The 13,377-nt window shown below is 40.2% G+C and overlaps 1 protein-coding gene across 2 annotated transcripts in view; it reads right to left on the bottom strand.

Annotated features, from left to right (window-relative positions):
* Positions 1-343: 343 nt before the first annotated feature.
* Positions 344-13,377, bottom strand: part of gcgra (glucagon receptor a) — a 40,275-nt gene continuing 27,241 nt past the window's right edge. For both annotated transcript variants that reach the window (XM_079365685.1, XM_079365684.1), the window contains 13 exons: positions 11,329-11,470; positions 10,755-10,851; positions 9,417-9,524; positions 9,214-9,308; positions 8,958-9,052; positions 8,148-8,340; positions 6,931-7,090; positions 6,685-6,745; positions 5,993-6,062; positions 4,608-4,696; positions 4,363-4,507; positions 3,284-3,325; positions 344-3,197 (listed from right to left, as the gene is read on the bottom strand). In XM_079365685.1, the coding sequence (XP_079221811.1) occupies positions 2,841-3,197; positions 3,284-3,325; positions 4,363-4,507; positions 4,608-4,696; positions 5,993-6,062; positions 6,685-6,745; positions 6,931-7,090; positions 8,148-8,340; positions 8,958-9,052; positions 9,214-9,308; positions 9,417-9,524; positions 10,755-10,851; positions 11,329-11,382 (1,566 nt within the window). In that variant the 5' untranslated portion in view covers positions 11,383-11,470 and the 3' untranslated portion in view covers positions 344-2,840. The remainder of the gene's footprint in view (positions 3,198-3,283; positions 3,326-4,362; positions 4,508-4,607; positions 4,697-5,992; positions 6,063-6,684; positions 6,746-6,930; positions 7,091-8,147; positions 8,341-8,957; positions 9,053-9,213; positions 9,309-9,416; positions 9,525-10,754; positions 10,852-11,328; positions 11,471-13,377) is intronic.

Here is a 13,377-nt window from a genome sequence, read left to right as displayed (position 1 = left end):
AGGGACAGGTGATATTGATGAACACAGCTGAACTTTCTTCAACTGAGAGTGCTGAGTGCAGCCATACATAAAAGCTGTCACTGGGTGTTTTCCCACTCCAGGCAATGAAAACATTGAAATGTATTGTTTTCTTAAAATGTATTGCCAGCACACACAAAAAAAAACTCAGCCTTAGGGAACACAGGCCTTTATAGAAACACAGCCCTCAGTTATTCTGACATCAGAAAAATGTCAGGGGAGGCAGACTGTGTTCAAGCTGTGATGAAGAATACTGGCACCTTTGGGATACTGGTTTTATGTGTTCTTTTCTTTTTCATCACACAAAAGACGCAACAAATAAAAGCCCCGTTTCACTTACATTTCAATTTATTCTTTCACCATTTAGACAAAGTTTGATATGCAGACACAATATATGATGAACTACACCTGAACACAGTTTTTTACTGTTTGGTTCCTTATAGCAAACATACTGTACATGAGCACTTTTAAGAGGAACTGAAAAAGGAATATACTGGTTTGGGCCTCTTAGAGAATACATTCAGACAGAACCACTTTGGTCCAGAGAGGGCAGTGACCCAAGCTGCTGGCTTCAAAAAACAAACATGAATGGGCTTATGATCACAGCTTCAAAAATATGATTTTTTTTTTTTTTAATGAAATTAGCAATAGACTTTTATCACATATTTTACTCAATACCATTTCACTATGTCAGTCTCTTAATATTTATCCATCTCTGTAGAACAAAAAAAACACTTCTGACCTCTGAAAAACAGAAAAAGCAGTGTGTGCATCATGCTTCCTGCACAATTCTAAGTATTGATGTCTACCTGCTCTACTACAATCTTCAGCGGTTGATGATTGATAATAGCCCCAGCCTGCAATTTCTCAACACCAGCAGCACCTGGCTGAAGTGTCGAGCTATTATCTGAATGGAAAACGCTGTTTTGCTCTTACTGAGCTCTGCAATACAAAATAGAACACAGGCAGTAGCACTGGCTTCCATTGTTAACCACAGAGCTGCATTTACCTTATTCATTACATTGCCTTGCCATCGGGGAATGTCACGTGGTGCAAAACTATATATGCAAAAGCAAGACTGAGTCTGTGCTCTGTGTGAAACCAGTTGTACTTCATTATATCAACCCATCTGGATGCAGCAATGAGTCATCTCACTGTAACATGTCTATTTATCTGGAATACTGAAAATATACACATTCATACCCACCTGAAAAATACCTGTACAGACATGCCTTAAAATATCTTGACGGCAATTAACTAAATCATCCGTTCAAACAAATACTGTACATACACATACACAGTTTCTACCAATTATAAATTAACATTTTGCAAAAAGTCATACATACACAGTTGTTGATTCAGTTCTGGCAAACTCGATTAATGTAGGAGGCTTCTTCTTTTAAGCATTATCCAAAGCAAATGTACCAATAATTCAGCTTTCATTGTCACTAATGCTTAGTAAATGTTTTGTTCTGCATTTAGGGTTCAAGGATTTGTTCTCAGTGTCCACTCTACAGCCCCGGCACACACACAATATGGCAGCATATTACACATGTAGAGTAACATGGAGTTAGTACAGTCTCCCTGACGTCTTGCTGCAAGAAGCCTCTGCAAATGATTTGCAGGTTGAGCTTCATAAATCCAGCAGTCTGCATGCATGGCAACATATGTATATGTGTTTATCATGTCCAATCACCTTTGTGCCAGAGATGTTATTTTGACTCAAAGTGTTGGATTCCTTCCATGTTGGTGGATTTACATTTCATGTCTATATACTGTGTATTTTTATTCTCTTCTTGATTTGAGTGCAAGGTTTCTCCTATGAGCACCAATGGTTGAGTGCACTACTGCGTGGAAGTTCATATATTATGCCAATAAATGTGAGACGGAGGATGTCTGAGTGGCAGGGGGAAGAGAAAACACATTTTATGGCACAGGATTGCATGTAATCCCTTGGAAAAAAAAACAAAACAAACATCTGGCGCATTTCAGTGTAGCCCTAAGCAGTATCCAAGATTGTTTATTTTTTTTTGTATTGACATTTTAAAACACCCTCTTTTCGTAAGTCAAGGGCTAATCATTTTTAGCTTATTCATAGTTCACCCCAAACAGTCTGTTGATGTCTTTTAATCATCTACACAGTATGTATGCCAGGAATGTCCAGATGGGAACAGCTGCCAATTTCCAAATGAGCCCTGGATGGGGCTGTTTGAACACCAATGTTTTCTTCTTTTCCAAAAAGTCAGACAAGAAATAATTTACAGAAATCCAAGCACAGCTCCTTACCAGGTTGTTTTTTGTGTCACTTATTTGGTCTTTTTTTTTTTTTGTACACAGTTCAATGTCCAATTTGCCTTTCAACTCCAGTACCACAAAACACACATTTGCTACACAACATCGATTAAAGCAGAGGCTCAAGCAAGGACCCTGTGTGTTTTTTTTTGTTTCTGTCGCTATTTGAGGTTTCAGGGTTTTCTCTCATTATTGTACACATCTTATCTACCTCAAGATGCTGTTGTTGCACTGTCCAACATGCAGCAGAGTTTTTCCACTGTCAATCAAACACCTACAAAAATCAATTTACAAGGCTCACATTGCTCGAGACACATCAGCGTGGGCGTTCGCTGTATCATTCTCAGTTTGCAGGCTTTGAAGGGGGCTGAGTGTCTCACAGTGGCACTGATCTCTGAGGCAAAGGCCGCTCTGACAGATGACTCTCTGACAGCCCATCTCTTAACAGCCACCCAGGGCAGTGTGTCAGAGCTGGACGAGAGCTCAAGGCCCTCCAACTTTTTCCATCAAGTTATGGTTCCCAGCTCATTTCAGAGATCGCTCTCCACGTTCTCTCTCTGAGCCTCGTAGCCCTGCACCTTGTCTGTAATGCTGATGTCCTCCTCTAAGGTGGAGTTACTGATGGTTCCCTCGCTCCCGCACTTCCCTTCTCTCTTGCTATCCATCATACCGTTGTGGCACCCAGCAACAAGCATAAGCGTCTCCTCCGGGCTGCAGACGGGAGCAGAGCTCTTGGCGATGTCTGGGAGCTGAGTCAGTCTGGAAACGTGGTTCAACAGGCTGGCTGTCTTGGTGTTGGGTGTATTGCTGTAGGTGTGGCGGTATTCCTCCTCAATGTTCCTCCCTAGCTTCCAGCGCTTCCACTTCTTCAGGATCTCAGACTGTACCTGAGGAGAGGCAAAGATCAATGTTAATATTTGAGATAGATGAGGGATGATGAATGTGTGTTTGTGGTTCACACAGGAAGACTCACTTCTTTGTTGACAAAGCAGTACAAGATAGCCACCAAAAGACCCTGTGGAGAAAATCGACATTGAGACAGTCCTCTACATTACCTCAATGTTGTAGATACAATATTCTCACATAAATGTCATCTTAAATACCCAACATTAAAAGCCATAAACTCTGATGTCTGCATGTTTTCTCTTCCTCCGGAGTTTCTATTGTTCTCTTCTCTTTCTTTATCAAGACAACCCCATGGTTGTTGAACATTAACACATTATCCATGTTCCCATAACTTAAAGGTCATTGTCATTATGTCACAGTGTGATACTGCCAGTTAGCAGCTCAGTGCACTTATTAATGTGAATCTTACTGACACTCATATGAGTAAAGTAGCCTACTTCTTTGTTGGCTGCAAAACTGAAAGTAAAGGAAGAAAAATTGCAAAACAAATGTCACATCTGAGATGATCTGCAGTAGGAAAAAAAAGCTTCAAAAAGATTGTATACCTGCATTAACATCAAACATGCTGCCGTAAAGCAAACCATGCAAATCCAGTTTAAAGCAGACGTGCTCTCGGACTTTAGGGGTGAAACAGTTTGCTTACTAACACACGATAGACTGACAATGCACTGAATGTTTTGCTTGGATGTGAAACTAGCATAGTTTGACCACCAAAAGTAATATTGACTTAAGTAGAGATGTAAAGCTGAGTCCATTATGGACTCTGCAGACCTTGGTTTAAAGAGCTGAATGTGAGTTATTTTGGGGAAGCCCCCGGGAGGCCCGGATCTGCAGGACTATCTGAGCCCTGTCATGAACAAGTACATGTGAACATGTGCTCAGAGCGGGCCAGCTAAAGGTAACGCTTACTTTGTGACGAATTGAGGCTCTGGATGCAGCTAAACTTAGCAGTGTTTAACTGAGCATGCCTACTCTGGTGTTGGCTGTGAACATGCATGATGTTGATGGTTAGAACTCAAATTAGCATGGGAGCTGAGGTTGGAGTATAAATTCCTTCTGTAGTATTTTTTAATGTTTTTTTTTCTTTTTCATTTACTTAATAAAATAACAAATGCCTTTTATCAAGTTCATTTTCCAGACTCTGACCTGGAAGGAGGAGAAGAAGAGGTCAATGAAGAGTTTGGTGAGACGCAGACCAATGGTTGCCTTGGTGGACTCATCTGTCACAAAGATGAAGACCACCTGATGGATACCCAACAAAGGGATCAGGGTTAGAGTTGACTTAGCCAACCTGAGATCCAGAGACACAAGAGGAAGAGAGAAAAAAACTCTGGATTAATACATGTAATAAAGTAAAAAAAAAAAAAAATTACTTTGAGGTTTGAACTCACCGAAATTTGTAATCTGTGTATCTCATTTGATGTGCCCGAAGTTTTGACACAAGAATTTTGATGATATGGATAAAGATAAGGAAGTTGATCTGTGAAAAACAAAGACACTGCAAGTAAGAGTCAGTCAAGACAAAATTATTTTTCTGATTTATTAAAAGTGACATGTAAATAGACCAGTATTTGGTAAATCTGCACAAAAGTTGTAGAAGTCCGCAAAATCCTTTAACATGAGATTAGAGAACAAATCACAGCTGTTTTCTTTGTGATTCGAGAGAAGTGACCCTTTGACCCTTTTTTATACACATGGAAACAATTTTTTTCTCATAAGAGATACATTTTTCAGGCAGTGAGCATTTGAAGAAACGATGGGTGTTTTTTTAATGAAATGATGTAACGTTGTATCTACAAGTTACCAGTACTTTACAAGAGCTGTATTAGCCAGTCATTTTGTGAACTTGAATGGGGCTTTTAAAACAGCTGAATGCAGCATTGTAAACACGTTACAGATAAAATCTCTGAATACACGCGCTACAATTTGAACAATATCTATATACTGACTGTGAGGGCAAGAACATGTTTTCTTGCACGTGCAGTCAGACAAACACAAGCATGCATGTAGTGTTTATTTGTGAGTTCAGTTTTCTGCTCTACTGTGCAGCCTGAATATGGTGGGATCAGGATAAAGAAGGAAACATGGAAATGGGAACTAGCAGGCCTGTCCCTGCAATGACTCAAAGACAGGAATTCCTGTGAGATACAGGCCACTTAGCAGCACGATTAATGCATGGAAAATGCCGGGATGTCTGTTACTAGCCTGACACTAGGGCCATGACAAATTGCACGTACATGTATATAAGAAATGGCCCTTTCTGCGCCCACCCACAATAAAAGCAGAAAGCCTCCATAGGGTTGGCTTTTGCTTTTATCTAGAAACCTCTGATTGTCAAGATATTGCCTTCATATTAGGCCTGGAGCACAGACAGCCTTTTATACGTCATGAGTAAATGAACTGTTATTAATGTGGAAGATTTTCTTTGAGTAAAAGTGAGAAAATGTTGCATAGAGATGTAGGAGTTATAATTGGCTATTTATTCTTAATGGCACAAACGAGTAAAAACTAAAATGAAAGCCGGAATTGAAATTGTTCAGATACAGAAAATCATGATGATAACATAACTAGATTTACTGCTGTGCATTTGCAAGTCTCAGCCAAACAGTTTATGTGGTTTAACTGCAACCTATTTCTGTATCATAAGATATCACATTCACATGACTGTGAACAAATAGAAACATAAAGCCTGTCGTCTTATCTGTAAAAAAAAATAAAAAGATAAATTTAAAAAAATGGAGAAGCAATGAAATGAGATGGAGGATAGGGAAATTACCACCACTGCCAGTAGTATTGGGGAACGGATGATCCACCAATAGTTCATGTTTATATTTTGCTCCCAGCACCTGAAAAAGAAAAGCAGTGTTGTAAAATAAAATAAACCAAACACCTCACATGCTTTTTGAACTCGCCCTGTAAATCAGTGTTACAGTGTTTTACAATTTTGGCTAAGGAAGAAAACTTTCCTCTCCTTGGAGAGACTGACGGCCAAACTGAACCTCCAGAGCCACGACCCACTAAAAACTTAACATAACACCATCTGTGGGCAGTTTAGAGAGTCTGGTTTTGAAAATCCCCCCCCCCCAATTTGCTGATTTGGTGTATTTCTGATTTAGAGACTGCAAGATCAAGTGTGGCTGTTGAGAATTTAACTGAACATATAAAGGGGCTGCACACAGCTGTTGTTCTGACATTAGTTTCTGTGGGTCCTGTAAATGGCAACAATACAGCCATCTCTTTGTTTAGTAATGATGTGTTAAAATCACAATGAGCTGCTGTGTAACAACATCCACACACTTCATAAAAAGACAGACAGACAACTTTTTTTTTTTTTTTTAATTGGAAGTGCTGTTCTGATTATTGAAACCAAACAGCTGAGCTAAAATGTAATATGTTTGTTTGTCAGAGGCAACAGTAACAGGATTTAAGTAATTAGCAACAGAGAGTGAGTGTGCTGCCAGAACTTACTCTTGGTTTTCATAAAGGTATTTGACTACAACCCAGGGCACAAGGAATATTAACGGGGCACCTGTGAAGAAACAAGAGCAGTCTGATTACAAAAAAAGTCATTTTGTACACAAGCGTATAACAGCCTTTTACAGCTATCAGCTCAGATAATTTCCTATATCGCAGGCAAATCATACAGTGCGTAATAACCTTAACTTGTAAACATGCAGAAATACACCCTAACAGACACCTAACAGGCTAGCTCACCCCATCCGATGCACAGGTAGATTTTGAAGTAGTTTCTCTCTGTAAACACGGTGATGACCAGGAGGTTATGGAGGTAGATGCCTTCCACCAGCAGCCAGTAACTGTTGGCCATGATGCTGTACTGCATCATCACCACGGCCATGCGACAGCTGATCGTCGTCTGCAACATAGCAGTCACATTTGTCAAGCTGCCTTGTGTCAAAGATTAATTAGATATGAGTAATGAGGGGAGCAGCAGATGGGAGCTCCTGATTCAGGCATTGTACAACAGAAGCAAACTTCAATCCCATTCTTCGCCAGCTGTGACCCCAAACACAAACAGAAGCCCTCTAACACATCAAACCATGTGGTTGACCCTCACCCCTTTCAGATGATTCATCACTACAGTGATGTCTGTGGCTAGCATTACCCTTTCACGGTTTTAGAATGATTTACTTTGCAAAAAGCATTTCTGCCAAACAGAACCTTGACCTTCTCTGATGACGACATTAATAATATAAGAACACAAAGGGCAACATCAGAAAAAGGGTTAAATGTTAGATATCAGCTTTAAAAATTAAAATCTCTCCAGAGGAAAAAATGTGACATTATGTTACATAACAACGACTTAATTCATAATTGATTAAAAAAACAAGTCAACACATGGATTATTTAAGCCAGAGTAATGCAGTTATAGATGCACAGGGGTGCAGTGGTTAGCAGCAAGAAAGTTCCTGATTCATTGTCTGACAGGAGTTTGTAAGCCCTGTCTCTATATGTCAGCACATCCAAACATCTGCTCATCACCATCATTAGATTCAATGAATTTGTGCTGCTCTGTTTATCATAAACCATAAACTAATCATGAATATTGGTGGGAAGTTTTTCTCTGTTTAAATGTAAAATGTTCAATATGTGCAGATGTTAATACTCTAAGTATGAATAACCCTTAATTTTGTCTGAATTATTTTATTACATATAAATATGTACATCAGAAAGTAGGAGATCACGATACAGAATAACTTCCCTGAGTACCCCACAACATGTCTGACGTCTTCTGACACCTTTAGAAATCTGTCATTTTGTTCAAGGTAACAGAAATATAATTTGGACACACCATCATTTCCCATTCAGAATAACTTAAGACCAGCACCATATATCAGTAAAATAGGGCCCTGATGATTTGAGACCACTACAAAACACCACCCGTCTTTCCTTGTTCTTAGAGCATGACTGACCTCATTGTTGAACAGCAGCTCCACTGGGGGCATAGATGCCTCGGGGAAGCCCTGCTCCTGGTCTCTGCTGCTGAGGTCATGCGATGTGATGTTGGCTTCCAACAGAGCATCTTTGATGAGGATAGACAGAGCTCGCAGGATGAAGGAGGCAAACAGATTCATGTGGATGTTGTTCCTCATGCAATGCAGCTTCCTGATGAATGAGAAAGCAATAACAGTGACTGTGATCATTCAATGTTAAAGTGCATGTGCAAGAACGCTTTATAAGCAATTGTGTGAGATTTTTTTTTTTTTTTTTTGAGACCAGAAGCAGAATCCTCTCTGAAGCAGACCAATTCAAATGTTATTTAATACATTTTCACAAATGTCCAAGTGTCAATAGGCTAATTAACAGGGTCAGATTGTGGTCTGAACTATTTCATGGCTGGCAACAGTTGCCAGGCAACTAGTAAAGACTAACGGAAGTAACTGCTTAGCGCCTTGATACAAGAGAGAGACCATTAATGTTGCTTGAAGTTTCTGTTTGTCAGACTTTGATAGAGTGAGCTTTGTTCCATCTTTGAGCTGAGGTGAGATAGAAGATAAGAGAGGATATTGTTGCCTGCAGCTCTACATTAAACTGCCTGTTACAAGAAAGGTGTCAACCCTTTTCTTTCTGTCGCTTCAACAAATGAGCTTATTTTATACCAACTTTGTAAATACCCTCACACACATTGATGTGTAATTCAGAATTTAATGTTGTCGTGCACTCCAGTTATTGTGTTTTGCTAAATTTAGCTTGGAAAGGATTCAACTGAAAATTCTCTTTACCTGAAGAATATGAGAATGCCAAGAGCCAACACCAAAGCCACCAGTGATAAGGAGTAGCCCACTGTGTACATGATCCGGATATGGCCATAGTACTGCTGCAATGGCAAACACAAAAATAGACCTCTGAGTCTCCTTCGTTGTAATCAGTCATTTTATGTGTGCCTTTTAAATATGACAAAACATTGGTATATTCCGTATAATTTAATGGACTTGTCTGATGTTTAACAGAAGGAAGGAAAAGAGACATATGTCTTACCAGACTTGGATCATTGGAGTCACACTCGCTTGTATTCTTCGTAGTAACCCAGTGGCCGTCTTCATCACACTCCTGATACACTCTGCCGTGCTTAACTACACAAACACACACGAGTACAGACAGATGTCGTTCTCTGCAGGCTATTTAAACTCTACACTTACACACACCTGCCACACAGACTGCATCTAGCACACATCTATTACCTTTATTGTGCCATGGCAGATACCACGGACACGACACACTGACAGTAGTGTTGGGGAGTCCATCAGGCCAACACGCATAGTTGTCAAAAGTCCTGTTGCACACAAGGCCTGAAAATACACACATGAAATATGGGTACGATTTTTCCACATAATCTCTGCCCTTATATGTTTATGTCTATGGCCTGGAGTAGTTCAAGTCATGGACTATAATAACGTGACTTTGAAGTGATGGATGCAGGAAGGTCCTTATGTCATCTGTTCACATCGTGGCTTTTCATCTCGACTTCAGAGTAAAGTCCGTTATAGATGACCTTCTGCTCATGCCAAACATTTCATCGTGAGGACAGAGGATGTAAACAGTGCTGTTTTCCATGAACTGTACAGGTGGAATTTCGACATATGAACACATCTGTTCCATCACGTCAACACCTGCTAATCTACTGGTACATTCACAAAAAGGCTGTATGAGTGCTGCAAAGTGGTGTGATTTGTTTGCAGGATAGGAAGCAGCTTTTATAAGTTAGAGCATCAGAATTCTCTGACGGTAATTCAAACGAAGCCAGACTATAATGCAACTGAAGTGCCACGTGTGTCATGTAGTTAAACACTCTGTCAGTGGAGCCAATTTTCTTTCTCAGTGTGAGCAAAAGCAGAGTGTTCGGGAAAGCAAATCGAAGAACACCAGGGAGCTGCTAACCTGGGGATTGTACAGTATTTGAAGCAGGGAGTGGAAATTGCTGCCCAACATACTCTGGTGACAATACTTTATTACATTTATTACATCGGTTGTTCCTATCCTTTTTTCCTTGGGGGTCTCCCTTATTGTATCAAAATAGAAACGCCCACTGGGGCCCTGGGTGGGCTCAAAAAACATTGCCATCAATTTAAGTGTTTTGATGATAAATGTCTTTACTCTGCATATAAGTGAAAAGTATTGTTTTTTATTTCATCCCAACGACGTAGCCCTGCACATACCTGTGTATTAAAGGACCTTTAATAAACTATCCAGTATGTGTGTCACCACACTTTCCAAAACCTCAGAGCAGACAAAACCTTGTGCTCCTGCTGAGATCTTTGTGAGTGCACTCAATGTTTCATAATATTTTATTGGTTTTACTGCATGCAACTTTACAGATCAGGTTTATTCTCTCTCTATTCTCTTTATTAGGTTTATTTTATTTTATTTTTTGAGCAAGAAGCAGTCAGTTTTCGTCTCTTACAAACCCAATGCCTATGCAACACAGAATCAACTGGATGTATGAATGGTGACAAATCCCAGTGTCTAAAAAGTTAGCACAGACTATAACACTGAACAGTACATCATCATTTGCAGCTCACCGGTGGTTGGTGGGTCTCGACTGTTGTTGTGATCACACTCCTCCATGTACAGTGTCCAACTCTCCTTTAGCTTATCCAGAGTAGCAGTGGGAGACACCTAAAGACACAGTGGAACAATTAAGAAGAATATGCAAGAATAAATGTTTACTTTACATAATCTACACAGACAACTTTGGCTTTATTAACAGTATTGGTTGTTGTATGTTTCTCTTAAACTGATCTTTCCATCAGCTGTAAACAACCTGTCCCCCAGATCAGGATGTAATCCATCATTAAGACATTGTTTCACTGTCTTATGTGTTGACTGTAACAGGGAGTTTTGTACATTCTACTTGTTAAGACAAGCAACACCGGTGTCATTAAAAAAAGGGACACACTGGCTTGTTAGAGACAGCAGAGTTAACAAGATAACACCCACCCCTGCACTGTAAAGGTCAGAGGGGAGTTTAACGGCTTGCATGGTAGCCGTTTGCCTCTTGGTAAAGGTTTGTAATTTTGTCCAAGTGCTTGCTTGTGTGATTTTGTGTGTTGTACAGGAGGTGTGTGTTTGTGTGTACGTGCTCTCTGGACCCACCTGGATGCTGCAGGAGAAAATCAGCATTGCCAAAAGGAAGAACAGCCGTGACATCCCTTATTCCTGCTTGGAGCGGATACTGCAGGACAGGGAAGGGTTTTCACCTCATACGGGGGGGGCTTATCTACACTCGCCACACTGCCTGGATGACACAGAGACACACAATCGGTCAAAGCTCATTGCAAACACTACTCGACTCAACTTGGCTCAACTTGGCTGTGCAAAACAAAAGCGATCAAAACAGGAAAAAGGCAGGGTTAAACCTATCACAATACAATCATTCAAAGATGTAAAAGCATGTAGACATACTATGAAGAACATTTCAGTGTTTCTTGACTCTGAAATAGACTGAGTGAAGGATATCACAGAATAAACTTCTTAAAGCTAAAAAAGACGCTATTAACTGAATGATGCAAAGGTATCCACAACTAGACTACTCTTTATAGAACATTAAACACAGGACCAAAAAGATCCAGGAAAAGCTATTTAGTACCATCTGTGATACACCTGCAGCTTGGTACAGCTGCACTCACTCGGTGAGTCACAGTTGGCTGCTGTCCTTCTTCATCTTCTTTAGTCGGCGTTTCAGTGTTCGTTTTTGCCTGAGGTTACTCACCTGTATACCGACGGACGCCACAAACTTCCCCAAGAGATTAGGACGAAGCCGGAGAGCGGAACGAAATCTGAAACGTTTCTGCAAAAAACACCTTGACCATGGAAACATTTTTGGCTAAAACGTTTCAAATTCCATTCTGTTCTAGTCTCGTGGCGGGGAAAGACGCTGTGCTCATGTTGATGTGTACTGAATTTCTTTTGGGGTTACAACATTGGCTCTGGAGATAAGAGTATAATGTTTCATGACTGATGAACGAGGTTAAATGTATGTGCTTAAAAATCCATTCCTCCACCTTTGAAACAAAAGTGTTCTTAAGTCTGCTTTAACTGAACATGTCAACAAAGTTAGGGTTGAACAAGCAGCCATTAGTCACAAAGTAAAGAGCCGCCCTATATATAATGAAGCAGACTTCCAGATAATATCTAAAGCCATATTTTCTAAATGGCCTGTGCAGTGTAATGACCACAGGATGCAGTGAGCATTAGCTATAGTACAGACTGATTGCCCCGGGCGCCTCAGGGATCAAAGCTCCTCTTGTCTAGTCTGACATCAGGTCAGGACTGGTTCAGCTGAGATCACAGCTCTGACTGGTTCCCTTTAACACCATCCGACATATTGAAGCCACAAATCTGTTATTGTTTATAGAAACATTTGCGGCTTAAAACAAAGAAGGAAAGATCCCTGGTATGTCTTTCTTAGACACTGGCTTTGATTCAAATCCGTCACAGCTAAATAGTAAATTAAAAGCACATGTTCACCTTTTAAATCTGGTGCTATACACTAAAGAGATGAACCAAAATAACAGCTAATCTCTGTCAGTCACACCTTACTCTAAATTGAAAGCTTTGCAATACCAAACATCGGCACTCTAAATGTGACTAATATGTGTACGTTCTTACCAAAGAAAGTAACCAGGCTTCATTCTGTGGGCGCATAATGTGTAAGCATGTGTCCGATGGTGGAGAGGCTGAAATACATGTGGGTGAGCACATGTTCCTTCTTGCAGCATGTGTGACAGTTTTACAAGGGTTTCCCTCTTCTCTCCCTTTCCCACAAACACATCAAGAGTCTCATTTCCCCACACGTCAGCCCGCCTGCATCACTTTTTGCAACTATGCACATTAAACGTGCAATGATTAACCAGGCTGAGTGGTCAGTGTAGTCCTGTAGGTAAGATTATGAAAAAGAAAAGGAGAGAGAGACGTAGAGAGGGTACACCAAAGTTTGAGAGAATGATAGAAAAAAAAGGAGGGTCTTCACTCTTTTTAGCCCCTGGTCCCATTTTTAAGTAGTTTGTACAGTATGCATTATTTACTTTTTATAAGATAGTTTCTGACTTGCAAAATAGTCACAATAGGACACTGTGGTGTTAAAGGTAGATTGAAACAGACATTGATGATTTGTTAAACTGAAAAATGTCACTGCTTTTGAAA

This window comes from Symphodus melops (genome assembly GCF_947650265.1).
Source record: "Symphodus melops genome assembly, chromosome: 17".
Classification (NCBI taxonomy): domain Eukaryota; kingdom Metazoa; phylum Chordata; class Actinopteri; order Labriformes; family Labridae; genus Symphodus; species Symphodus melops.
Note: the sequence above shows the minus strand (reverse complement) of the source record. Positions and strands in the feature narration are given on the sequence as shown.